The sequence below is a fragment of the Jaculus jaculus genome, chromosome 11 (genome assembly GCF_020740685.1).
Source record: "Jaculus jaculus isolate mJacJac1 chromosome 11, mJacJac1.mat.Y.cur, whole genome shotgun sequence".
NCBI classification, from domain to species: domain Eukaryota; kingdom Metazoa; phylum Chordata; class Mammalia; order Rodentia; family Dipodidae; genus Jaculus; species Jaculus jaculus.
Window position 1 is genome coordinate 56,622,566 of NC_059112.1, and position 27,771 is coordinate 56,650,336.

The following is a 27,771-nucleotide window of genomic DNA, read 5'->3' on the forward strand; positions in this document are numbered from 1 at the left end:
AATTTGCAAGGGACGTCATTTGCCTAGTATTGTAACATGATTACTCAGCAGACCTGCTCAATCTGCCAAGGAGGACCCTGAAGACATGAAATAATCAGAAGGGCTGTCTAATCTAGAAATGTCCTTTGGGTTCAGGCAGAGGATAATGACTCACCTGGAAGGCTCAACTGACATCCTCTCCCAAAAGGGCTGGAGAAGTTAGCAGCTCAATGGCAAAACTGCTGAAGAGACAGGATCCTGAAAGAGCAGCCTTACAACAGAAGCCAGCCAGGGGCTTTGGGATGACAACCCTGATAAACTGACCCATCTACCCTGCGACATGTGGAGACAAGAGATAATAATCAGCCTGGGATTGTGAAGAATTAATCATGCTGGATGAAGTTAATTTAGTTGACACTTCTTGGCTCAATGTGTGAGTCAAGAGTAAAGGCAACTCAGTCCTAGCTTACTGGTTATTTGAAACACTCATCTAGAAAACAAATAATGTTAACCAAATTCAGATAAAAGTCCTGAAGTCTGCTGCTAAAAACATTCCAAGAATTTAAATTTGGGCTGGAGAGATGGCTTAGCGGTTAAGCGCTTGCCTGTGAAGCCTAAGGACCCCGGTTCGAGGCTCGGTTCCCCAGGTCCCATGTTAGCCAGATGCACAAGGGGGCGCACGCGTCTGGAGTTCGTTTGCAGAGGCTGGAAGCCCTGGCGCGCCCATTCTCTCTCTCCCCCTCTATCTGTCTTTCTCTCTGTGTCTGTCGCTCTCAAATAAACAAATAAATAATAAATAAATAAAAATTTTAAAAAAAATTAAAAAAAAAAAAGAATTTAAATTTGACATAAAGGTTAGCAGCTTCAGGCTCAGCTCCAGGCCTTCCAGGAAGCTCATCCCTCTCAGGGCAAAGCAGCTGCCCCTTGTATAACCCTTGCAACCCTGACATCAGCCAATCCACACCTGACACACAACTCATTACTGAACACAAATTCTTTAGTCCTCCAAAATCAGATCTGTCTATGCCAGCATTTGTCCATGGCTGAGCCTCAAGGGAGGAGTGTAGCAAGTCATGGGAACAACCTCCTGGGCTTCCCTAAGTGTAGCACCTGGCCTGAGGTATTCTGGGGGTACAGACCTGTCTGGCAACCTATCTGACCTCACCACTCATACCAGTACATGTACAGCCTGCATACTACAAGGGGACATGCTCTCAGGTGGCCAGTTCATGGCAATTCTGCAGTCTTGCATTGCCATCAGCACATACTAAGTGGGTAATCCCAAATGAGGCTCAGCTCTGCCCTCTGGGTTGCTAGGTTCACCCTCAGAATTATCCCTTTGTCATGCCTGTTCTCAGCCTGCTTCCTGCCTAAGATCCAGAGGGTCTAAAGGTCAATTTTTGCTTCCCAGTGCCTTTAAGTCCAACCTAGTGTTTCTCCTATCATAATTTCAAAGTTTTGTGGGACTCTAGGAAATATTTCTGGGCTTCATTAGGCAAAAGCTACATCCACACATCTGATAAAATGCTTTGGCTGATGGGCAGGTTTCAAGTTTAATAGCTCTACCATTATAGGACTCTCAATTTTCTGTGGTCTTAATTTAAAAACAAAACAAAACAAAACAAAAACAACCTTATCTTCAATAGGGGATACTGCTCTGGAATTGACCTTTGTTTGGAAACTAATTTTAGCAGTGTGTCATCAGAAAAGCCCACTCTACTAATTCAAGGCATTGTTTTTTCACTTTAGCCCAGGATGACCTGGAATTCACTCTATAGTCTGAGTGGCCTAGAACCTCCTTCCTTGGCTTCCCAAACGCTGGGATTAAAGGCATGTGCCACCAGGCTCAATTTCTAGGCATTTTAAAAAATATTCCTTTTTTGGGGCTGGAGAGATGGCTTAGCGGTTAAGCGCTCACCTGTGAAGCCTAAGGACCCCGGTTCGAGGCTCGGTTCCCCAGGTCCCACGTTAGCCCGATGCACAAGGGGGCGCACGCGTCTGGAGTTCGTTTGCAGAGGCTGGAAGCCCTGGCGCGCCCATTCTCTCTCTCTCCCTCTATCTGTCTTTCTCTCTGTCTCTGTCACTCTCAAATAAATAAATAAAATATTTTTAAAAAAAAATATTCCTTTTGGGCTGAAGAGATGGCTTAGCAAAGCCTGCAAAGCCTAAGGACCCCGGTTTGGTTCTCCAGGTCCCATGAGATGCATAAAGTGGCACACGTGTCTGGAATTCGTTTGTAGTGGCTAGAGGCCCTAGTGCGCCCATTCTCTTTCTTTCCCTCTTCTCTTTGGCCCACGTGTTCTGGGGAGGCAAACCTGGTTTTTAGGCTTCACAGACAAGTCCCTTAACCACTAAGCCATCTCTCCAGCCCAATTTTTTTTTTTTTTTTAGATTTTTTATTTTTATGTATTTGAGACAGAGAATGGGCACACCAGGCCTCCAGCCACTGCAAACTCCAGACTCATCCCCTTGTGTAGCATCTGGCTAACCTAGGTCCTGGGGAATCAAACTGGGGGGTCCTTTGGCTTTGCAGGCAAATGCCTTAACCTCTAAGCCATCTCTCCAGCACCCTTTTTTAAAAAATATATTTTATGTATTTATTAGAAAGTGAGCACACAAGGGCTTCCAGCCACTGCAAATGAACTCCGGATGCAGGCACCCCCTTGTGCATCTGACTTACATGGGTCCTGGAGAATTGAACCAGGATCCGTTGGCTTTGCAGACAAACGCCTTAACCGCTAAGCCATCTCTCCATCCTCACCCCTTTTTGGGGGGTAGGATAACACTCTAGCCCAGACTGACCTGGAATTCACTATGTAGTCCTCCCAGGCTGGAACTCACTGCAATCCTCTCTCTGCCTCCAAGAGTGCTGGGATTAACAGCATGCCCCACTACACCAAGTCAATAGGCCTTTCTTTAGCTTAACACCCACATTCATTCAGAGTTGAAGACAGGTCCTCCCTGAGGCCCAGGCCAGAGTGGGCCTTAGCTGATCAATCAGCCAATGAGGCGCCTGAGGAAGGTGTCTCTCTCTATCTACATCTCTATGACAAGCAGTCTGTCTGAGGTTTCCCCCATGAGCGTTCTCAGACTTTCAAACTATTCTCTTCCAGAATTTTATACTCACACTACAAGTAAACTCACCCATTCCCAGAGCCTTTGAACATGCTGCCTCCTCCAGGATAGGGCAAATGCCACCTTATCTGGCATCTCCAACCACCCAGAACAAGTGGCAACTTCCCACATACTCTCAACTCTACACAGATGGTCTAGATGGTCTCCAGCTCACTTAGTAGAAGTATCTTCTATTGAGAGTGACATAGTACCAAGAGGCACTATGGATGGCAGGCACACATATGCACCTCTCTTTGCAAGCTCCTTGAACAAGGCTACCAGAACCAACTTTTTGCATCCAAGTGCAGCATCTCTTCCAACGGAGTGTCCTTGGGACCTGTGGACATGGTTTTGGGCTGATGGCTATGTCTGCAGACCAAACTGCCATGATCCAAGGGTTTGGCTATGGGAGGTAAATTGGACAGGATGCCTCAGGGCCCAGGTCCAATGTACAGTCTGTCCAGGGGCAGCAGATATGGAAGGGACCGGTCATCCCAGGTACCAATAAACACACATCAAAGTTAGGTCAGGTTGCTGGCTTCCTTTACTTGTCTACTAGCACATACCAAGTGTGGGCTCTACACTGCTACATAACCAGGGTTCCATGTCAGAGTACAATAGCCGTTAAAGCACTCACCAGACAGGGTGGGCAGGACTTAACAGGTCAACAAGTATCTGCACTTGGCTAATACTCACTAGACCTGGGTTTGATTCTCTCACCAAAGAAAGCCACACTTTCCCACAGGTTTCAGGCACAGGATCAAGGTTCACCCTGACTCTCCCTCACAGAATATAGGCCAATGTTATAAAATCAGATAAAAGTTCTTTTTTTTTATTTTGCATTATTAATCCATACAGAAGCAATAGAAATGTAAATCTTGACAAGCTTACAACTGAACACCTGAGAATCTGTACACATTACCATTTAAGCAGTATTACAGGGGAAATTAACTGGTCACTTAAAACGAAGGTTTGCTAAACCCCATTGTTGCCTCAACTCTCAAAATTATAGATTAAGATTCTACCTTGCACTATTTACAAGTACCAAATTAAGACTATATAACTTACATAAAATCCATTAATATAACAATTCAATTTAACACCTTTGTTCAGAGCTCTAAGGGAGGGGAAACAACTATTTGAACATATTGATAAAAGGCCAGAAAACAGGTTTCCATGAAGTAACTGGAGCTGCCTGAGTCTGAGAATATATTATCCATTACCTGAAAAGACAGTTGACTTTGGATCAGTCACAATGAGCACATGGTTAAATATATAGCTAACCCACCTGACAAAAGTAGCAACTGAAAGTCTCAGATGCTTGTGGAAAACTAGTTGTGTACTGGTCTTTTGACTTGGAGATGGTTGGCATTAAGCAATGAAGTGTTAAAAGATTATGGGGATTCAATCTCCCCTCAAATTAACTCCATTTACAACTTAAAACATGCAAAACACACACTATACATACAAATAAGGCAAGAATAACAATTCATCATCAGATAATAAACTCATAACAGAGAAACCATCCAAGTACAAGTGCACAACAGCACATGATTGGCCAGACTTCCCCCAGGCCAAGAAGAGGCAAGTATTACTCTGGGTGGCCGCCAGGTGGCAGTTAGCTCATGGCAGAGAAGTCTTTCAAGGGTTCAGTTAAACAAGTTTCCAAATCAAATTCATCCTCCACTTGACAGTCCACGTGTCTGACTTTGGTGGGTGTGCCAGCATATACATCCTAGAAAATACAAGCCGGGAACAGAAGTCCATCATTCACACAGGTTTGTTTTAAGTGACACAGAGCACAAGTTGCCTTCCTAGCCTGAGAGATTCCGATACCCAGTAGCAGCAAGACAAGCCCAAGATTAGTCATTACCAATGAGTGAAGAGCATATGAATGCAGGAGTACTCACAATGGATTTCAAAGTAAAGGTCAGGGGTAGGGAGATGGCTAAGCATGCACTTAAGGTGCTTACCTGCAAAGCCGAACAACAAGGGTTCACATTCCCAGTACCCACATAAAGCCAGTTGCACAAAGTGGTACATGCATCTGGAGTTCGTCTGCAGTGGCCAGAGTCCCTGCCTCGCCCATCATTTCTCTCTCTGCTTGCAAATATATAAACAATATATTTTAAAGTAAAAGTTTGTGGACAATGAACACCAAACTTTATTCTGGTCGGCTTGTTTCATTTAAAACTTATTTATTGGGCTGGAGAGATGGCTTAGTGGTTAAGCACTTGCCTGTGAAGCCTAAGGACCATGGTTCAAGGCTGGATTCCCCAGGACCCACATTAGCCAGATGCACAAGGGGGTGCACACATCTGGAGTTCATTTGCAGTGGCAGTGGCTGGAGGCCCTGGCGTGCCCATTCTCTCTCCCTCTCTCCCTCTTTCTCTGTCTGTTGCTCTCAAATAAATAAAAATAAACTTTAAAAAAATAAAACTTATTTATTTAGGGGGCTGGAGAAGTGGCTCAGCTGTTTAGGCACTTGCCTGCAAAACCTAATGACCTGAGTTCAATTCTCCAGTACCCACATAAACCCATATGCAAAGTGGTATGCATATCTGGAGTTCATTTGCAGTGGCTAGAGGCCCTAGCATATATTTTTACATATAAACATTTTGTTTCTTAAAATTTAAAGGCCATACATTCAAATGGAAGAATTTATAATTAGGAATGTTAAATGAATGTGAAACCCCAATGTTTATAGTACTAAAGTTTGGCTGGCACATGCCTTTAATCCCAGAATTGAGGAAGGGGTCAGAGGTAGGAGGACCAATACATGAGGCCAGCCTAGGACTACAGAGTGAGTTTCAGGGTATCCAGGGCTAGATTAAGACCCTACCTCAAAAAAAAAAAAAAAAAGAAAAGAAAAGAAAAGAAAGAGAGAGGAGCCAGGTGTGGTGGCTCGCGCCTTTAATCCCAGCACTCGGGGGGCAGAGGTGTGAGGATCACTGTGAGTTTGAGGCCACCCTGAGACTCCATAGTGAATTCCAGGTCAGCCTGGGCTAGAGTGAGACCCTACCTCGAAAAAAAAAAAAAAAAAAAAAAGAAAGGAGGGAAGGGAAGCAAGGGGAAGGGGGAGGGGGAGGGCAGCAGATGGGAGGGAAGAGGAAGGAGGAGGGAGCTGGGCATTGTAGCACATGCCTTTAATCCAACACTTAAATCCCAGGGAGGCAAAGGTGCTGGGAGTTCAAGGCTAGCTTGAAACTACATAGTTTATTCCAGGTCAGCCTGGGCTAGAATGAGACCCTACTTCAAAAAAATCAAAAACCAAAAAGAAATAAACAATGGTAGAAATACAAATGGCACTACTCAAATGTTACAATCTGACCCTCAGCAATGAAAACCTCATTCCCACCCCAATATTGTGATAAACAATATCACTCTTTTTCACAATAATTAGGTCATGGGCTGGGGAGATGGATCAGCAGTTTAAAAGCACTGGCTTACTGACCCCAGTTCATTTCCTCACTATCCACATAAAAGCAGACACATAAAACATGGTTATGCAACAATACCTTTTATCTTAAGACAAAAATGGCAGTGTTCAGGAGCCAAGCTTTACCACTTGGCTACAGAGTACATGCACTAACAGGAGACAGCAACATGGTGTTTGTTCACAGCATCAAAGATTGAAACTTTCTCCAACTTAAGAACACTTTTCTAAGTACTTCTTGGTCTAGCCTTCTTTCCTTCCCCATGCCCAATCTTCCTTTTATTATTTTCAGAGGCAGGACCTATTTAGACCAGGCTATTTGCAAAACTAATCCTTTACTTGCTTCTGTCTCATCTCCCTTACTCATTCTTTATTGATTTTGTTGTTTTTCAAGGTAGGGTCTCGCTCTAGCCCAGACTGACCTGGAATTCGCTATGTAGTCTCAGGGTGGCCTGGCACTCATGGTGATCCTCCTACCTCTGCCTCTCCAGTGCTGAGATTAAAGGCATGCACCACCACACCCAGCTCCCTTCCTTATTCTTGCTCAGGTACTCACAGCATCTGGTTTGGTTTTGTTTCTTCCAGCCCCGGCCGACCTGGAATTCACTCTGTAATCTCAGGGTGGCCTCAAGCTCACTCTAGCCCAGGCTGGCCTTAAACTCAGTGATTTTGATCTCATCCTCCACATAGTGTGTGATTACAGGCATGAGCTACAATGTCCTATTCTCTCATTATTTTTGCAATAGTTTCACTGAATTCTCAGTCAGGCCTTGAACTTGAGACCATCTTGCTCAGCCACCATGAGTAGATGAGATTAAAGGTATGTGCCACCTGACTAATTGTGGTAGTTTGAGTAAGAGGCCCCCAGAGATGGGTTTTCAATGATTGATCCCCAGCTGGTGGCAATTTGAGAGACAGAGCCTTGCTGGAGGAGGTGTGTTATCTGGTATAGGGAGTGGACTTTGAGTCATTATAGCCTAAGAAATTCCCCCTTGCCAGAGCAAGGGTTTTTTTTTTCCCCCCTCACTCTTGCTTTCTTGCCAGCTGCTATGACTAGACATGATGTTCAGCCTCTGCTCTACCTGCCCTGGAGACTGTAAGCCAAAATAAACCCTTCGCTTTTGATTGGGTATTTTGTTCCAACAACTAACTATAACACTGGCTATTAAATAAGTCTTCAGGAACATGATCTAAAGTAGGAATATTCCCTTAGAAGTAAATGACATCTTGCCATTCCTATTACTTCGTTTGTCACAACCACATTATGTGTTGTCCAAATGGTCAACAAACCTGGGTTCACCTAACTGCACCTATATGTTCAAATACAGGATCAGAAAAAACAGCTTATACCAATTGCTTGTTTAGGTTTTTCAACTGTTTTATTAATTTAGAGAGTTCATATGTAAATATTAGAGGATCTACTTTATAGAGGTTGGAAAATTTTTGTTTAGAGACAGGATCATGGAGTTTCAGGCTAGCCTCGAACTCACAGCAATCCTACCTCAGGCTCCCAAGTGCTAGTATTAAAGGCATGGGCTACTACTCCCACCTTGTAACTCCACCCCCCCTCCTTCAAGGTAGGGTTTCACTCTAGCTCAGGCTGACCTGGAATTCACTATGTAGTCTAAGGTGGCCTGAAACTCAGTGATCTTCCTACCTCTGCCTCCCAAGTGCTGGGATTAAAGGCGTGTGCCACCACACTCAGCTCTTGTTTGTCTTATAAATATCTGTTTTTATTTATTTCTATGAGAGACAGAAGGACAAGGAGAGAAGGAGATGGGGAGAGACAAAGAGAATGTGGCAAGCCAGGGAGAGAGAGAGAATGGGCAAACCAGGGCCTTCAGCCACTGCAAATTAACTCCATATGCATGTGTCACTTTGCGCATCTGGCTTACATGGGTCCTGGGGAATGGAAACTGGTTCCTTTGACTTTGAAAGTAAGCACATAACTGCTAAGCCATCTCTCCAGCCAGTTTTTCCTTTTTTTAAATTTATTTATTTATTTATTTTTTTTTTTTTTTTTGGTTTTTCGAGGTAGGGTCTCACTCTAGCCCAGGCTGACCTGGAATTCATTATGGAGTCTCAGGGTGGCCTCAAACAGCGATCCTCCTGCCTCTGCCTCCCGGGTGCTGGGATTAAAGGCATGAACTGCCACGCCCAGCTTTTTTTAATTTTTAAATTTTCATTTATTTATGAGAGAGAATGGGCTCACCAGGGCTTCCAGCCACTGTAAACCAACTCCAGATGCTTGTGCCACCTTGTACATCTGGCTTACATGGGTCTTAAGGAATCAAACCAAGGGCCTTTGGTTTTGTAGTCAAGTGCCTTAACCACTAAGCCATCTCTATAGCCCCCCAGCCCAGTTTTTTTTTTTGTTTGTTTGTTTTCCAGACACGTGCGCCCCCTTGTGCATCTGGCTAACATGGGTCCTAGGAAATCAAGTCCTTAGGCTTCACAGGTAAGCACTTAACCACTAAGCAATCTCTCCAGCCCTCAGTTTTGTTTTTTAAGTAGGATTTTGTGTAGCCCAGACTGGTCCCAAATTCTTGATCCTCTTGCCTCTACCTTCCCAATACCAGGATTAAAGGTATGTGCCACCAAGACCAACTTTCAAATATATAACTAAAAATCAGCCAGCTGTAGTGGTACACACCTTTAATCCCTGCACTAGGGAGGCAGAGGTAGGAAGATCACCATGAGCTTGAGGCCACCCTGAGACTACATAATTCCAAGTCAGCTTAAGCTAGAAAAAGACGCTATGTAGAAAAACAAAGCAAAATTTAAAAAAAACAACAAATGATCTAATTGGACTAGAGGCCTGCTCCATGGGAAGGAATACATGTCTGGTAGTGAAAAGCCTATGGCAAGGGAGGTCATGAGCTCTAGAGGTATAACAACTCCTCATGTCTGGCTAAATGCATATATAATGCTCACCAAACTGCCCTGTAAGCACTTTTTTTTTAACATTCATACCCATATATTATTAATGCTACTCTCACTTTTAGTTCAGATGATGGTGACCACTAAGATGACTCAAAAAGCAACATAGTGCTGAGAAGCAACGGAGGTGTTCAGCACTGAAACATCTCTATCACACCCTCCAAGGTTTAGGGTACCATTGCAAAAGACGGGGCAGAAAGAATGTGAGAGCAAAAGGACTACTTACAATGCAATCTTCAAGACACAAAATGGCCTGGATACCATGACCTTGCAGTACCTGGTACTACCTACACAAGAACCTCATAATAATAGGAAGAAAAGATGATGATATCAAAATAAAAGAGACTGGGGCTGGAGAGACAATTTAGCGGTTAAGGTGCTTGTCTGCAAAGTCTAAGGACCCAGGTTTGACTCCCCAGGACCCACATGAGCCAGATACGTAAGGTGGTACATGCGTCTGGAGTTCATTTGCAATGGCTAGATAGAAGCCCTGATGCACCTATTCTCTCATTCTCTCTCTTTCTCTCTCTCTCTACCTTTCTTTCACTCAAATAATAAAAATAAAATACTAAAGTAAATGAAAGAGAGAGACTAATGGAAAGGGGGAGGAGATATGATAGAAGTGGATTTGTGAAGGAGAAAATAGGGGAGGGGAAGGAATTAGCATGGTTTACTATTGTCTATAGTTAAAAACAGTTGTTCATAAAAAAAGTTTAGAAGGCTGGGCATGGTGGCGTATGCTTTTCATCCCAGCACTCGGGAGGCAGGGGTAGGAGGATCGCCGTGAGTTTGAGGCCACCCTGAGACTACACAGTGAATTCCAGGTCTAGCCTGAGATGGCTTAGTGATTAAGGCGCCTACCTATTAAGCCAAAGAACCTCAGTTTGATTCCCCAAGACCCACGTTAGCCAGATGCACAAGGTGATGCCCTACCTCAAAAAAAAAAAAAAAAAGGGCTAGAGAGGCGGCTCAGCAGTTAAAGTACATGCCTGCGAGGCCTAAGGACCCAGGTTCGATTGTCCAGGTTCCCTGTAAGCCAGATGTACATGGTGGTGCATGTGTCTGGAGTTCCTTTGCAGTGGCTAGAAGCCCTGGCATGCCCATTCACACTCTCCCTCTTTCTCTGACTGTAATAAATAAATAAAATAAAATAAAAACTCAACAAATAGGCCAGTTAAGCTAGTGCACGCCTTTAATTTCAGCACTCAGGAGGTCTCTGAAGTAGGAGGAACACCATGAGTCTGATGCCAGCCTGATAGTACATAGTGAATATAGTTTAAGGCAAGAATTTACCTCAATAAAACCAAACCCAGGCCTTGAAAGATGGCTCAGTGGTTAAGGTGCTTGCCTGCCCAGGTTCTATTCCCTAGTACCCACATAACACCAGATGTGCATGAATCTGGAGTTCATTCACTGCAGTGGCTATAGGCCCTGGCATGCCCATTCTATCTGCCTTGTTCTCTCTCTTGAATAAATAAACAAAACATTAAGAAAATAGCTGGAGAGATGGCTTAGCAGTTGAGGCCTGTGAAACCTAAGGACTAAGGTTCAGATTTCCAGTACCCACGCAAGGCAGAAGATACACAAAGTGGAACATGTGTCTTAAGTTTGTTTGCAGTGACGAGAGGCCCAGCACATCCATTCTCCCTCTCTTTCTCTGCCAGTTTCTCTCACTTTGCAATAAACAAATTGAAGTTCTAGATAGCAGTAAATGAAAATGAAATAAAATTTGCAGGAAAACAGATGGAACTGGAAAGGATTATACTAAGTGAGGTAACCCAGACCCAAAATGCCAAACATCGCATGTTCTCTCTCATATGTGGATCCTAGCTACAAATGATTGGATCTGTGTGAGTAGGAAGGAAACTCAGTAGCAGAGGCCAGTAAGCTAGAAAGGGGGGTAGAGGGGTACTTAATAGGATGGTATTGTATATATGTAAGTACAAGAACAGATTAATTGGGGTGAAAAAGCCCAAGTGAGGTTGGGGAAAGAGATTGAGTAAAAGAAAGGTGGAGGGAAGGCTAATCAAAATCTAAGGGGATATAAATAAGTCATATGGAAACCTATTTTTTTGGACAATGCAACATTCAGGAGTCATAGATTGTTTAATAGAAAATTTTCAGTGCCAGGGATGGCATACCTTCCAGTGAGTTGTTGCCCATGGAAGTCCCTGATGCCCCCAAAACATTATAAGTCACTGCCAAGGCCCTAGGTTTCCCACCAGGAATGGATGGTAAGACCCTATTGCTGAAGATTCCACATACTTGGGCTGCAAGGTCACTCCTGCTGGAGCTAAGCTGAAAACTTCCATGTAGACCAGCTGACAGAAAGCTAGAAAAAAGCCACGCTGCATGAAGCTCAATGGGAGACAGAGAAATCACCAGTGAAGATACTGCAAGCCTTGTATTTGATCAGCCAGGACAAAATGAGCCAACAGGTGCAATAGTAGCACGTCTTTTAGGGGGAAACCAATTTGATGGGAGGCCCGCTCCATGGGAGAGAATATATCCCTGATGCTGAAAACCTACAACAGTGGTAGTAATGAGCCCTAGGGATGTAACATCTGCTGATGTCTGGCTCAATGTATATACTATGCTCACCAAACTGCCCAGTAAGCACTTCTCTTAATATCCATACCCAAATATTAATGCTACTCTCACTTTTGGTTACAGAACCTTCTCTTTTCAGATGGCAGTAACCTTGGATGACTCGGAAGGCACCATGGTGCTAAGAAGTGACAGAGGAGTGCTCTGCACTAAAATATCTCTATCACAACTTCCAAGGCTCAAGGTCCATTGCAGAAGAGGTATCAGAAACAATATAAAATCCAAAGGAAGGGTAGGACTCCTTACAATATGCTCCTCCAGACACAAAGTGGTCAGGATATCCATGACCTCACAGTGCCTGACACTACCTAACACAAGACCATCATAATAGGAGGAAAAGATGATGACATCAAAATAAGAGACTGATTGAGAGGGGGAGGGGATATGATAGAGAGTGGCATTTCAATAAGGAAAGTGGGGGGAGGGAGGGAATTACCACGGGATATTGTTTACAATCATGGAAGTTGTCAATAAAAATAAATTAACGAAATTTTAAAAGGGGAGGAAGGGGGTTGGAGATGGCTTAGTGGTTAAGGTGTATGCCTGCAAAGCCAAAGGACCCTCCAGCCCTAATTTTTTTTTAAATATCCAGCTGCCTGTTGTGGCTCACACCACTAGGAAATTACTAAAGAGGTGGAGGCAGAAGTATCAGAAATTCAAAGTCTGGGCTACACAAAAAATAAATGAAAGGGCTGGAGAGATGGCTTAGTGATTAAGGCGCCTACCTATTAAGCCAAAGAACCTCAGTTTGATTCCCCAAGACCCACGTTAGCCAGATGCACAAGGTGATGCATGCATCTGGAGTTCATTTACAATGGCCGGAAGCCCTGGTGTGCCCATTCTCTCCCTCTCTCGCAAATAAATAAATAAAAATAAAATATTGGGGATGGACAGATGGCTTAGCAGTTAAGGCATTTGCCCGCGAGGTCTAAGGACACAGGTTCAACTCCCCAGTTCCCACATAAGCCAGACACACAAGGAAGCATGCGTCTGGAGTTTGTCTGCAGTGGCTGGAGGCCCTGGAGCACCCATTCTCTCTCTCAAATAAATAACTAAATAAATTATAAGTTTTAAAAAGTGAATAAAATCAATAAAATATTTTTTAATTAAAAAGCCAGGCGTGGTAGCACACGCCTTTAATCCCAGCACTAGGGAAGCAGAGGTAGGAGGATTGCCATGAGCTCAAGACCACCCTGAGACTACATAATGAATTCCAGGTCAGCCTGGGCTAGAGTGAGACCCTACCTTGAAAAACCAATGAATAAATAAATGAATGAATGAGTGAATAAAAGAGACTGACAAGGGAGTGGATATGATGGAGAATGGAGTTTCAAGGGGGGGAAGTAGGGGGGGTTGGAGGGAGGGAATTACTATGGAATATTGTTTGCAATTATGGAAGTTGACAAAAATATGCAAATAAAACTTTTATCCTTGGAGATAGCCTAAAAGATGTAACCCTCAAAAGGAGTAAGGGGGGAGCACCTGAAAAGGTAGGGCTCTGGTAACGGTGGGATGAAGCCTAAGCTTAAAAAAATATCTCTTTCTGTCTCTTACCTGTAACTCCCAGTACCAGACATTGGTTAATACCTACATTGATTGAGCTGTTGATCAGATAGACTTACAAGGTCCCCAAATCAAGACAACTTTCTGTCAAAGCACTTGATTACCTGCCTGAGGCAAAAGCTAAGACCCTATTGCTGAAGATACCATATGTTGCTGACACAGAACACAGAGACCTGACTGGAATATAAAATAAATTTGTTTATTTTTATTTATTTGAGAGTGACAGAAAGAGGGAGAGAGAGAATGGGCACACCAGGGCCTCCAGCCACTGCAAATGATCTCCACATGCGTGTGCCCCTTGTGCATCTGGCTAATGTGGGTCCTGGGGAATGGAGCCTCAAACTGGTGTCCTTAGGCTTCACAGGCAAGTACTTAGCTGCTAAGCGATCTCTCCAGCCCCCTGACTGGAATTTAAATGAAAGTGAATTCCCAATTAGCCTGTCTACTGCTAGAAAGCGCTACATGAGCTACTGGGGAAAAATGGCCAACAACAGTCTGAGCAACCAGAGGTCTAAACAACTCAAAAGCAAACACCCTGACACAATGTAAGCACCAATGCAATAGTGGCACATAGCCTCTGTGGTTAACCAATAGCTTTCTGGTTGGCTAAGAAATCCTCTCAGTGTAAAGAAACCCTTATCTGGAATTGGGAACCAACCAGAACCCTATGGAGAAAAAGAGTATATTTTCCAGTGTCAAGCTCTCAGTAGTCTTTGGCTAAAAGAGAGGTTACATACATCATATTCTCCCTAAATTAAATTAATAATGCTTATACCATTTAAACTATGCTGGCTTCACTCTCTGTTGGAGAATTTTTCTTTTTCAGAAGGTAGCAAGACCTGAGGAGATAAACTACCCCTCACACTTCAGCCAAGCCACAGCTGAACCCACAAAGGAATGGGGAGATAAGCAAGAGTACTGCTTCCATACTGTTCCTGATAATCAGCACCAGGGTATAGGAGACAAACCCTGAGGATACTCAACACCTACTAAAGTAGTGATCCAGAGGCTCCTCAGAACTCATCACTGAAGTAGACTTAAAACTCACCCACTGTAGTGGTTTGATTCATGTGTCCCACATAAACACAGGTGTTCTGAATGCTAGGTTCCCAGCTGATAAAAGATTTGGGAATTAATGCCTCCTGCAGGGAGTGTATTATCAGGTGCAGGCTAATGGGTGTTATAGCCATTTTTCCCATGCCAGTGTTTGGCACACTCTCCTATTGTTATGGTCCACCTTATGTTGGCCAGGGGTGATGTCCACCCTCTGCTCATGCCATCATTTTCCCCTGCCATCGTGGAACTTCCCCTCAAACCTGTAAGCCAAAATACACCTCTCTTTCTCACAAGCTCCTTTTGGTTGGGTGATTTCTACCAGCAATGGGAGCCTGACTGCAACACCTACCATGGCTCAAGAGCCTCAGTTTGAGACTTCATGCCCAGAGGCATTCCCCCCCACCAAAAATAACTGACTACTGCTCCCACAATGCATAAATTACAACCCCTTGGGGAATACCTGCAGCCCCACCGACGACTGTCCCACACAGAATGGGGGCAAGGATGAGGGAAGAGGGTACCAACAAATGACATGCCCATAAGAAATATCTTATTAATAATAAACATTAAAAAAAACTGCATATGGGGTTAGAGAGATGGCTAGTGGTTAAGGCGTTTTCCTGCAAAGCCAAAGGACCACGGTTCGATTCTCCAGGACCCACATAAGCCAGATACACAAGGGGCGCATGTGTCTGTAGTTAGTTTGCAATGTCTGGAGGCCCTGGTGTGCCCATTCTCTCTCTCCCTCTTGCTTTTTCTCATTCTCTCTCTGTCTCAAATAAATAAATAAAATTTTTAAAACTGCATATGGACTACAGCTGAGAATTAGTGAAAATGTATGTGGAGATGCTAGATTAAGAGGAAAAGAGCTTTTAAAAAAAATAATAATAATTGGTTTTTCTTCAATACAGAGAGGGAGAGAGTGAGAATGGGCACACCAGGGCCTCTAGCCACTGCAAAGGAACTCCAAACGCATGCACCATAGTGTGCATCTGGCTTATGTGGGACCTGGAGAGTTGAACGTGGGTCTTGAGGTTTTGCAGGCATGCGCCTTAACCGCTAAGCCATCTCTCCAGCCCAAAAAAGGTTTTTATGGTAATAGAAAACTGGTGAGACTAAATTAGACTGAACCAAAAGCCCAAATTAGGGTTACTTGCTCCCTCAGAATTCAATCTTGTGATCATCTACTTTTTAAAAAAATATTTTAGGGGCTGGAAAAATGGCTTAGCAGTTAAGGTGTTTGCCTGCAAAGCCAAAGGATGCCCGTTCAATTCTCCAGGATCCACGTAAGCCAGGTGCGCAAGAGGGCACATGCATCTAGAGTTCATTTGCAGTGGATAGAGGCCCTGGTATGCCCATTATCCCCCCCTCCAATCTGCCTCTTTCACTCTCTCAAATAAATAAATATGTTTAGGGCTGGAGAGATGGCTTAGCGGTTAAGCGCTTGCCTGTGAAGCCTAAGGACCCCGGTTCGAGGCTCAGTTCCTCAGGTCCCATGTTAGCCAGATGCACAAGGGGGCGCACGCGTCTGGAGTTCGTTAGCAGAGGCTGGAAGCCCTGGCGCGCCCATTCTCTCTCTCTTCCTCTATCTGTCTTTCTCTCTGTGTCTGTCGCTCTCAAATAAATAAATAAAAAATAAATAAATTAAAAAAATAAATAAATAAATATGTTTAAAAATACTTTAGCCGGTCGTGGTGGCGCACACCTTTAATCCCAGCACTTGGGAGGCAGAGGTAGGAGGATCACCATGAGTTCAAGGCATGGTGAATTTCAGGTCAGCCTGAGCTAGAGAGAGACCCTACCTCAAAAAATAAAAAATATTTTATATGAGCCAGGCATGGTGGTGCATGCCTTTAATCCCAGCACTCAAGAGGCAGAGGTAGGAGGATTACCATGAGTTCAAGGCTACCCTGAGACTACATAGTAAATTCCAGGTCAGACTGAACTAGAGTGAAACCCTACCTCAAAAAATTTATATATAGGGCTGGAGAGATGGCTTAGCGGTTAAGCACTTGCCTGTGAAGCCTAAGGACCCCAGTTCGAGGCTCGATTCCCCAGGACCCAAGTTAGCCAGATGCACAAGGGGGCGCATGCATCTGGAGTTCGTTTGCAGTGGCTGGAAGCCCTGGTGCACCCATTCCCTTTCTGTCTCTTTCTCTCCCTCTCTCTCCCTGTCACTCTCAAATAAAGAAATAAAAATGACAAAAAATATTTTTTTAAAAAATTTATATATATATCAAAGGAGAAAGTGGGGGGGAGGGAGGGAATTAACACGGGATTTTTTATAATCATGGAAAATGTTAAAACTTTAAAAAATTTTTTTAATTTATACATATATATACACACACACACACATATACATATATGCAAGATTATTTATTTATCTGTTTATTCATTCATTCATTTCTTTATTTGTGAGACGGGGTGAAGAATGGAAACACTAGAGGCCCTAGACGAACTCCACATGCATGCACCACCTAGTGTATCTGGCTTTACATGGGTACTGGGGAATCAAAACTGGGTCCTTTGGCTTTCCATTCCAGAGCCCTAACGGCTAAAGCCATCTCTCCAGCCCTCATCTAGTATATTATTATAAAATATTTTATTTGTTTATTTGAGAGACAGAAAGAGAGAAGAGGCAGAGAAAGAAGAAATAGGCATGCCAGGGCCTCTAGCCTTTGCAAACAAGCTTCAGACACATGTGCCACCTTGTGCATTTGGTTTATGTGAGTACTGGGGACTGAACCTGTGTCTTTAGGCTTTGCAGGTGTCTTAATCGCTAAGCCACCTCTCTAGCTTTTTTTAATATATGTATTTACTTATTTACTTGAGAAGGAGAAAGGCAGGGAGAGAGAAAAGGCAGATAGAGAATGCCTCATCTAGCATTTTAATGATAAAATATGTTTCCTATAAACATTAGAATCAAACTTCAGCTCTAACTTCAATAAAGTGGCAGGTATGCAGTCATCAAAAACATCTAGGCAGAGATAAAGCACCCTTCCCCACTTCCCAAAAAAGAACTTACAAAGTTATCTTGTGAGCTGGTCTGAGACTCAGAACTGCTCTCTGTGAATTCTGTCTCCATTTCTCCAAGGTCGACAGGTTGTCTGCAAAATAAAACCCAATAGTCATGTCATAGGAAACTGTGGCTCTCCAGTAAAACTAAACCCCAAGAACCAGGTATGGTGACACATGCCTTTAGTCCAAACACTTAGGAGGCTGAAACAAAAGGATTACTGTGAGTTTGAGGCCAACCTGGAGCTACAGTTAGTTCCAAATCAGCCTGGGCTATAATGAGACTGGTTGTTTGAATGTATGTTCCCCATAGACTCCGGTGTTTTACTGAGTTTACAGCTTCCGCCCCTAAGAGGCAGACTTCTACTACAAGGGGACTTATCACTAAAGGGGCAGATCTGAAAGAGTCTGAGCTGTCTGGGTCCCTGCTGCTTGCTGCTTTTTGTTGTATGCTGGTGATCGTTTCTCTCTGGATTTATGAATAAGAACCAGCTTCTTCAGTCATGTGATGGAACTTCCCCTGCATTTGTAAGCTTGAAATAAACCCTTTTCTCCCACAAGCTGTGTCTTGTTTGGATGTTCAACCAGCAACATGTAACTGTCTAGAACAGCAAATCTGCATTGAAAAAAAACTATTAACAAACTAACCCCCTCCCCCAAAATAATCAGATGCTTCTCAGAATACTTAAGAACCAAGTAAACAGCTGGGCATGGTGGCACAAACCTTTACCCTTAATCCCAGCACTCAAGAGGCTGAGGTAGGAAAATCACCATGAGTTTGTGGTCAGCCTGAACTAGTATGAGACCCTAACTGGAAATAAATAAATCAATATACAAACAAACAAAAAACAAAGCCACCCAGTAGTTAAGAGATTGAGCTCTATTTTCTAGCCAGTTAAACCCAAACTAGGAAGTGAACTTCTTCTCCAACCATGAAACGGATACCTCTGCTCTCTGAAAACTTCCAGGATAATTACCACTGTGCCAAAATAAAAGAATGCAACCAAGACATACATTTCTTGCAAATCATGTCCTTCTTCAGCTGGAGGATCCCAAAAATGCAGAGCAACCTTCCAGAGTTTTATCTGCTGGTCCCATGACCGCCGGCTATATTTCTTAAATTTGTTGGGGGTCTTGGGATGGATTCCAGGTTGTCGAAGGTGTCTACAGAATACAGCATGGTTAGTCTACCATATGCCATTCACATCTGCATAGCTAGATGACTAAGAAAACTTGTGAAGTTAATATTATTTAACAAATAACTGAGATTCTATAAAACAAGCAAAGTACTATATTAAAAAAAAAACTCAAGCCGGGCATGGTGGCGCACGCCTTTAATCCCAGCACTTGGGAGGTAGAGGTAGGAGGATTGCCATGAGTTTGAGGCCACCTGAGACTCCATAGTGAATTCCAGGTCAGCCTGGGCTAGAGTGAGACCCTACCTCGAAAAACTAAAAACCTCTTACTTTTAAGGGGAGGAGGGAATGATTCATACTACTCCTATGCTATTTTAATCTCAATTCTGTCAAAATTGAGAGAATTTTGGTATGTGTGCTCAAGAAAACTCAATAGCTTTCTTTGTATCTTTCTATGTTTAAGAAAGTAGGAGAGAAAAAAAAGGCAGGAAAAGCAAGAACATATTGCTTACAAGAAAGACTGATGCCAATTTTTTACCAATTACATCTTTAACTTTATATTGAACTTCATTTTGAACTTCAATTTTTTTCTATTGCCTATCTTCATAACTGTTTATTCATAAAGCAGCAATAAGTCCCAAGAACAAAATAGCTATTTAACATTTGAAATAATGAAAATAATTACTTGTAAATCTTCATGTCTTTGACCTTTCAGATGCCAACCTATTCTTGGCTTGTATTTAAGTGCCTGTGAGTCAGTAATACACTTCCTAGCAGGTGTGTCTAATCTATGCCACCCTGAAAGGACAATGCTGTGAAGTATTTTTTGGATAATGCTTATGGAAAGAACTACCTGGGAACCTCTTTAATATAGCGATCATAGGCAATAGTGTTCTTTCCATAGTTGATCTGCTTCTGCCTTCTCATCAAGACACTTTCATCAGTCTCCACATCAGCCGGAACTGCAGACACAGACTCCTTTGAATCAGAACTGAAAGTAAAAGATTAACAGAATAAATAAACTTTCTAATTAAGATTACCATGTGCCAAGAAAATGCTGAAACATTCCCCCACTTCGGAATTTCAAATCATAAAGGAATTTAGTCACATCATACAATTCCACATCAGTGTGAAGAAAAAACTAATAAATGCTAATGGGATGATCAGCACTTCTCAATCACATTTTCATTAACAATTGCCAGAATGAAATAGTTACATATCATGTACCTTCCTGATGATGATTTTCTCTCTCTTCCAAAGTCATGTATGAGGAGTTTTCTTTTATATCTGACAACAAAAAATAAATACTGTTTGTAAAAGGGAGAGGGTGCTTCCAAAACTAACACACTAAGAATGAAACCTGCTTCCTGAGGAGTATGCAGTATAATGTAGAAGTAGAAGGACAGAGAGTTTAGGCCAGCCTGGGCTACTACAAGACCTTGATTCAAGAAAATACTACTTTGAATACTTTGAATATTTAATTAATTTACTTGAGAGAGGAGAGAAAGAGAGAATGGTGCACCAGAGCATCTAGCCACCGCACACGATCTTCAGATGCATACACCACCTTGTATATCTATCTGGCTTACATGGATACTGAAGAATTGAACCTAGGTCTTTAGGCTTCACAGGCAAGCACTTTAACCACAAGACATCTCTCCAGCCCAAGAAAACACTACTTTGAACCTTACTATTCCTCTGCATCCAAGATCTGTTCCAGATAAATTTTAATTTCAATCTTGACAAAAAAGCTCAAGAAATTCCAAGTTTTCATTGAAACTTTGTATGTATATAAGATGTACAATATGTACGCCCATGTGTGCAGGTGTACACACACTGTGCCAGGAGGCTAGAGAACACTGGGTGCCCTCTACCACTCATCAGGGTGTTTTCTTAGGGCTGTCTCTCACTAAACCTAGAGCTGCCATCCCAGCTATTCTCCTGTCTTTCTGCTCCCCACAGGACTAGGGTGACAGGCACACAAGGCCACACACTCCCTAAGTGGATACTAACAAATTAACTTAAGGCAATTCAGTCTTATGTATGCATGACAAGCACTCTTACCTGCTGAGCCATCTCCCCAGCCCCAAAAGCCTTTAAAATTTTTTATCTATTTACTTATTTACTTATTTGAGAGAGAATGGGAGTGCTACAAACTCCAACCACTGCAAACAAACTCCAGATGCATGTACCACTTTGTGTATCTGGCTTATGTGGGGACTGGGGAATCAAACCTGCATCCTTAGACTTTGCAGGTACGTGCCTTAACTGGTAAGCCATCGCACCAGTCCTTTTTTAAATTTTGAAACAAAGCCGGGCGTGGTGGCACATGCCTTTAATCCCAGCACTCGGGAGGCAGAGGTAGGAGGATCACTGTGAGTTTGAGGCCACCCTGAAACTACATAGTGAATTCCAGGAGAGCCTGAGCTAGAGTGAAACCCTACCTCAAAAAAAAAAATTTTTTTTTGAAACAGGATCATTGAGTTGCAGTTTGGTTTGGTCTATTTTCAACATGTTATTACATCATTTAATAAGATATAGGCTTTGTCAAGAGCCTAGTCTGTTACCTCCAGCCATTAGAACCAAACTTCTTCTGCTAGCCTCTTCTCAGTTAAAATCCTCTTCATTCAACATAGTTCAACTAATTATGAGCCATACTTTAACTTCTACTGAGTATGAATTGAACACAGTATTTCAAAAGAAAAAGACCAAAAACATCTTTAACTTATCAAGTGATGGTTAAAGATGTACCACTGAATAGCCAAGGAAGAGGAATAACTACTAAAGACCTCTGGCATTCTTGAGCTGTGTTAAAGAGCCAGGTGTGGTGGCCCATGTCTGTAATCCCAGGAGTCAAGAAGAGGAAGCAGGAAGATCACAAGATTGAGAATAGCCTGGACTACAAGCGAGTACCAGAGCTACATAATGAAACATACTGGGGGGGAAAAAAGACAAAAATATTTTTTGAGGGCCAGTTGTGGTGGTGCACACCTTTAATACTAGCACTTGAGAGGTTGAGGGAGGAGCATCACTGAGTTCCAGGTTAGCCTGGGCTAGAGTGAGACCCTACCTTGAAAAAACATTAAAAAAAATTTTTTTTGAGTACTTTTTGAGTCTTGCTCTAACCCAGGCTGACCTGGAATTCACTATGTAGTCTCAGGCTGGCTTCAAAGACATGTACCACCACACCCAGCAGGAAGAGAGACAAGAAAAAAAAAAAAAATACATCAGTGCCTCTAGCTGTTACAAACAAAATCCAGATACACAAAAATAATTTAAGGGGTTGGAGATATAGTTCAGCTATAGAGTGCTTAGCATGCATGAAGTCCTAAATTAATCCCTAGCACATAAACTGGGCCCAAGCTTACAATCCTAACACTGGGGAGGTAGAGACAGGAGGACCAAGCCTAGGCTAAATAAGACCCTGTTTCTGTCCCCCCCCCCAAAAAGCATTTTTTCTCCCCACAATTATAAGCATAGCACCGTATGGAAGATAAACAAATAGCTGTAAAAAGTTCTCAATGTGCTTTATCCACTGAGCCATCTCCTCAGTCTGAATATGCATTTCCAGCAAGTTCCCAAGAGATGCTACCCAGTGTGGTAGCCTTTAATACCGGCACTTGGGAGGCGGAGGTAGAAGTATCTCTGAGTTCAAGGCCACCCTGGGATACAGAATAAATTGCAGGTCAGCCTGGGCTAGAGTGAGACCCTACCTCAAAAACAAAAACAAACAAATATAAATATCAAGGGGCTGGGCTAGGCATGGTGGCATATGCCTTTAATCCCAGCACTCAGGAGACAGAGGTAAGAGGACTGCCTTGAGTTCAAGGCCATCCTGAGAGTACCTGATGAATTCCAAGTCAGCCTGAGCTAGATTGAGACTCTACCTCAGAAAACAAAAATAAAAAATAAAAATCAAGGGGCTGGGGAGATGGCCTAGCAGTTAAGGCACTTGCCTGTGAAGCCAAAGGACCCAGGTTCAATTCCCCAGGACCCACATAAGCCAGATGCACAAAGTGGCACATGCATCTGGAGTCCGTTTACAGCGTCTGAAGGCCCTGGTGCAACCATTCTCTCTTTCTATCTGCCTATTTCTCTCTTTCTGTCAAATAAATTAAGTTAAATTAAAAATATCAAAATCAAAAAGATGCTGCTGCTGGTCTATGGACCAGATTTTTGGAGGAGTGGAGGTAGGAGGGAACTATGCTGGGGATCAACAAACTCAGGGTATCATGCATGAGCTAGACAAACTCGCTACCATTGAGCTAACCCCCTGGGAACAGATTTTTAAAAACTGTTAACATGAGACATACCTTGAGTACAGCTCATAACTGAAAAAAATATATAAGAAAACATTTCAAAAATGTGTACCTTGCAATTTCTTTGTTAACTTTGGTCCTCATCTCATCTTCTTCAACTGCACTTGCCCAGTCTGAACATCTAGAACGAGGTTTAGGGCCTTCAGGAGTGGTAAAGCTACAATAAAGAAAATGCACATTTGAACCAGGAGAGTGTTTTCAGTTTCAATTATTTTTCAGGAAAGAGTATGATACTGCTTGGGCAGAATGCCATAGAGGCATGAGTTTAGGCAATTTTACTATAGCCTGTGTTTCAGTAGACAACTTCTACCCATCCATCATGCATAAATGCTGTATAAATCATGGGGACACAATACACTGAGAAAAGTGCCTACCTTTTTGGTTTTACAAGACAGAGTCTCACTGTAGCTCAGGCTGACCTGGAATTCACTATGTAGTCTCAGGGTGGCCTCAAACTCTCGGCAATCCTACCTCTGCCTCCCAAGTGCTTAAAGGCATGACCACCACGCCAGCTCTTTTTTAAAATTTATTTCGTGAGAAAGAGGCAAAGAGAGGAGGGAAGAGAATGGGTACACCAGAACTGTCAGCAGTAAACAAACCCATATGCGCTCCATTGTGTGCATGTGCAGCACTGCATGCTTGCATCACTGCATCTGGCTTACACTGGACCTGGGGATTCAAACATGAGTTCTTAGGCTTTGCTGACAAGCACCTTAACCACTAAGCCTTCTCTACAGCCCTTGTTATTGTTTTGAAACAGGATCTCACAAATACATAGCCAAGGTTCTCACCATACATAACCTTGAGCTCCTCTAGTCTCCTGCCTCACAAATTGGAATTATAAGCATGAGCCTTTAAAAAAAAAAAAAGTAAGGACGACTTCAAATAAATAAATGTGCTAAGTGTTAATCACTGTGACCAGCCCAACATGAGAATCCAGAGCAGCAACATGATCCTATGCATGTGTTAAATTTAATCAGGAACAGCATCTCAAACTCAAATCTTTGGACAAATTCAGGCAATGCACTGGTTAATGACCCACTGATGTCTGTAATCCCAGCCCTCCGGAGCCACACCCATTTTGTTTTGTTTTTTTTGAGGTAGGGTCTCAGTCTAGTCCAGGCTGACCTTGAATTCACTATGGAGTCTCAGAGTGGCCTCAAACTCACAGAGATCCTCCTACCTCTGTCTCCCGAGTACTGGGATTAAAGGCATGTGCCACCACACCTGGCTACCTGGTTTTGGTTTTGTTGTTGTTGTTTGTTTTAATGAGTTCTGGGGATAGAATTTAGATCCTTGTTGCTTGTGTGGCAAGTACTCTTATTAACCTGCTGAGCCACCTCCCATCTCCTCAACCCACTTCTTAGGCTAGTCTGTTTTTTTGTTTTGTTTTATTTTGTTTTTGATTTAGGGTCTCACTCTAGCCCAGGCTGATCTAGCACTCACTCTAGGCCCAGGCTGACCTAGAATTCCTGGTGATTCTCCTACCTCTGCCCTCAAATGTGGGATTAAAGCCATGCACCACGCCTGGCTCTTAGGTTAGGCAGATTATATTCACAATCCATCCTACTTGGGAATTATAAAGCCTATTTACACCATGAACTAAATAAATACTGAGTGCAAAGGCCCATGGACAGAAGAATTCCCATCATGCTGAAGAAGAAATGAGGTGGTTATGTGGTGACCTTTAAAGTTTCAGATCCAGATACCAAGACCTTGTATAACACTTAATATTGGCTAAGGCTGGTCTTGAACTCACTATGAAGCCAAGAATGACCATGAGCTTCTGATCTTCCTGCAACATATATTACTTACACACACACACACACTCTGCAGGTATTTGCCAGGACACTGGTTTTATTTGGTGCTGGGGGGAGGTCATACTCAGAGCTTCACACATGCTAGACAAGTACGATCAACAGAACTATATCCTTAGCCCTCAAAGATAAGGTCTGTTTACCTTCCCTTTATATCTAGCTTAGGGCTGTCCTCAGGTCTCCCCTACACTCCCAATCCTTGGTGGAATTTACCTGATGGCCTCCCAAGCCTGATCCTTTCCCAGTGAGATCTGTCCAGCCCCCACGTTCTTCATATAGTTGGGGGGGAGGGGACTACATAATTCCAATACAGGTGTTCAAACCTGAAGGTCTGAATCAGCCTGACTTTTCTTTCCAGCAGTGTCCTCTAGGTCCTTTTCTTAACGTCTATCCAGAACCACACATTCCCCACCATCTTCACTGCACCATCTGGCCAAAGTCACCATGACCTTTTATTGAGCTTAGTAACAGCCCTATCCTCTGATCTCCAGGAGACCAGACTGTGTCCCCAAATGAGATCATAGGAACAAAATTTCTTATAGGGAGCTGGAGAGATGGCTCAGCAATTAAGCTGCTTGGATGCACAAAGTGGTGTATGCATCAGAAGTTTGTTCTCAATGGCTAGAGGTCCTGGTGGGCCCATTCTCTGTCTCTGCTTGCAAATAAGTAAAATAAATGTATATATATAATACACACACACACACACACACACACACACACATATGGTTTGTTTTGTTTTGTTTTTCAAGGTAGGGTATCACTGTACCCTAAGCTGACCTGGAATTCACTATGTAGTCTCAGGATAGCCTTGAACTCACAGCCATCCTCCTACCTCTGCCTCTCAAGTGCTGGGATTAAAGGCGTGTGCCACCACGCCTGCCACATATTCTTTTTCTTTTTTTATTTTTAATTCTCACAGGGATCTCTTTCCACTTCACTATCACCAAACCAATGGTCCCCAAAGTATGAAACTTCCCTGAGCAGCCCACATCACCAGCTTACTTTCTTCAGACACTCCTGGTCACTGAATTATCTCATTTCACTTGCTGGCCCACCACCATTAAACTACTTCATTGACCTTGCCAGCCTTTCCTAGAAAATGCTCATCTAAATGCTATGGCAAAGGCTCATCAAATGGGAGGGATCCCGGAACATCAGGACAGGATGAGTGACCTGCAGCCTGAAATTGGGTTTGCATCTTGGTTTTCAAGTTACACCCTTGCTAACTGGTATAAAGAACTAACTTCAAAAAACAATTTCAGAAGGAAGTTTAGTAAGTGTTGAGACTTACTTCAAAATAATAGTCCCTGGTACTCTCTTTGAACAAGTTAGGATCATCAACTGACCCACTCCAGGTAAAACCAGTTTTGGTACGACCTATCAATCACTGGAAGATGCTCCTAAGGGTGAGAGTACAGACGGAGAACCAGAGCCACCTGACTTATAGTGCATCTCCTAATGAGCGAGTGCAGAGGGGTGAAGTACCCTCTCTTCCAGACGCCTGGCCACCAACCCCTGGTGCACTCTGGTTCCAGGCCCACCTCTCAGGTCGGCGGTCAGCCGCCCGGCGCTCGCCTTCCTCGGTGTCCTCGGGCTTCCTGTGCCTCCCGTCGGCTCTGCGCTTCCGTCCGAGACTCCATCTCGCAGGGGACGGCGGGCTGAGGACACAGACTCAAGTCAGCGAACAGGCCCTGACCACGGGTGACCCAGGGACCCCACAACAACATAGCGCGAGGACCTTCGCCTCAGGCGGCTCGGTAAGGAAAACCTTTGGCCAAGCGACTTGCTCACCTGGAGACGTCGTCGCAGCGGCTCCCGTACCGGGATGGGCTTCGCGGCCGATAGGCCATGGTAGCGGCGGGGACCCAGGTGATGCGAAGGCAGCCACAATCACACTCGGAGAGCGCTGACGAGATCTGCGCGCGACCGCCCCCCAACCGCCCCTTATGTACGTCGCGGCCCCGCCCCCGGGATCTCCCGCGCGCGCGCGGGGCCGGACGAAACCATCGGGTCTGCGCAGCGGGGGAACCTTGGCCGGTTCGCGCTCCGCTGGAGGACCGAGGTTAAGCCGAAGCCCTAGGACCGCAAAATATCACCGCCCACTGCTGTCGCTCGAGAAGGCGTCAATTCGGCTAGCTCAATGGAGGAGAGCCGGCGCAGCGCTCCCCCAGCGGACGACCCCACGGCTGCTCGGGCTCTGATTGGCTGCACCTTCGCGGGCGGAAGGGTATTGGCGGGAGATTCAGCCGCGCGCGCCACTGCCACTCCGAGTGGGACAATTCACTTCTTGTAGGTGCTGCGCCCCCGCCCCTCCCTGTGTGTCCGGGTGGAAACCGTAAGGCAGTTCCGGATCACCGTAGACCCGCGCGCCTGCGGCACGGAACCATTAGAACTTGGAAGCTGTAGGAGAGCACGCTTAGTCGCCTGCACACTGAGCGCTACCGGCCGCCGCACTTATGACCTGGAGATTTGCTTCTTCCCTTTGAGGCTCTGTCCTGTCACCCATGCAGCCCTCAACCTGGGCCGAAACCCTGCAGTCTCCACCGGTCCTAGTCTAGCCTCAGGTGGCATCGGCGACTGCCGCTGTGGCAAGTCAGTCTGCCTTAGGAGCAGGACCTGCGCTCCGGAAGCCTGAAGCGCCGCAGGGACGAGGTTGAGGGCCCTCCAGAAGCAAGTCTCCAGACTCGAGTGGGCCGACCTCTTCCAGCCCCTTGGCGCAGAGGGACCCCTGTAGGTGCCTGTGTGGACCACCAGCAGGGTGCACGTCCCTCTGAACAACGCACTAGCAC

At 44.1% G+C, this 27,771-nt stretch overlaps 1 protein-coding gene across 1 annotated transcript; it reads right to left on the reverse strand.

The window, feature by feature from the left end:
* Window positions 1-3,896: 3,896 nt before the first annotated feature.
* Window positions 3,897-26,931, reverse strand: LOC101608298 (stem-loop binding protein). Its single transcript, XM_004656038.2, has 8 exons — window positions 26,774-26,931; window positions 26,524-26,640; window positions 23,218-23,322; window positions 20,074-20,133; window positions 19,700-19,837; window positions 18,725-18,874; window positions 17,721-17,802; window positions 3,897-4,828 (listed from the first exon to the last, which is right to left on the reverse strand). Exons 1-8 carry the CDS (start codon window positions 26,830-26,832, stop codon window positions 4,712-4,714), a joined length of 828 nt encoding a protein of 275 aa, XP_004656095.1. The 5' UTR covers window positions 26,833-26,931; the 3' UTR covers window positions 3,897-4,711.
* Window positions 26,932-27,771: the final 840 nt, after the last annotated feature.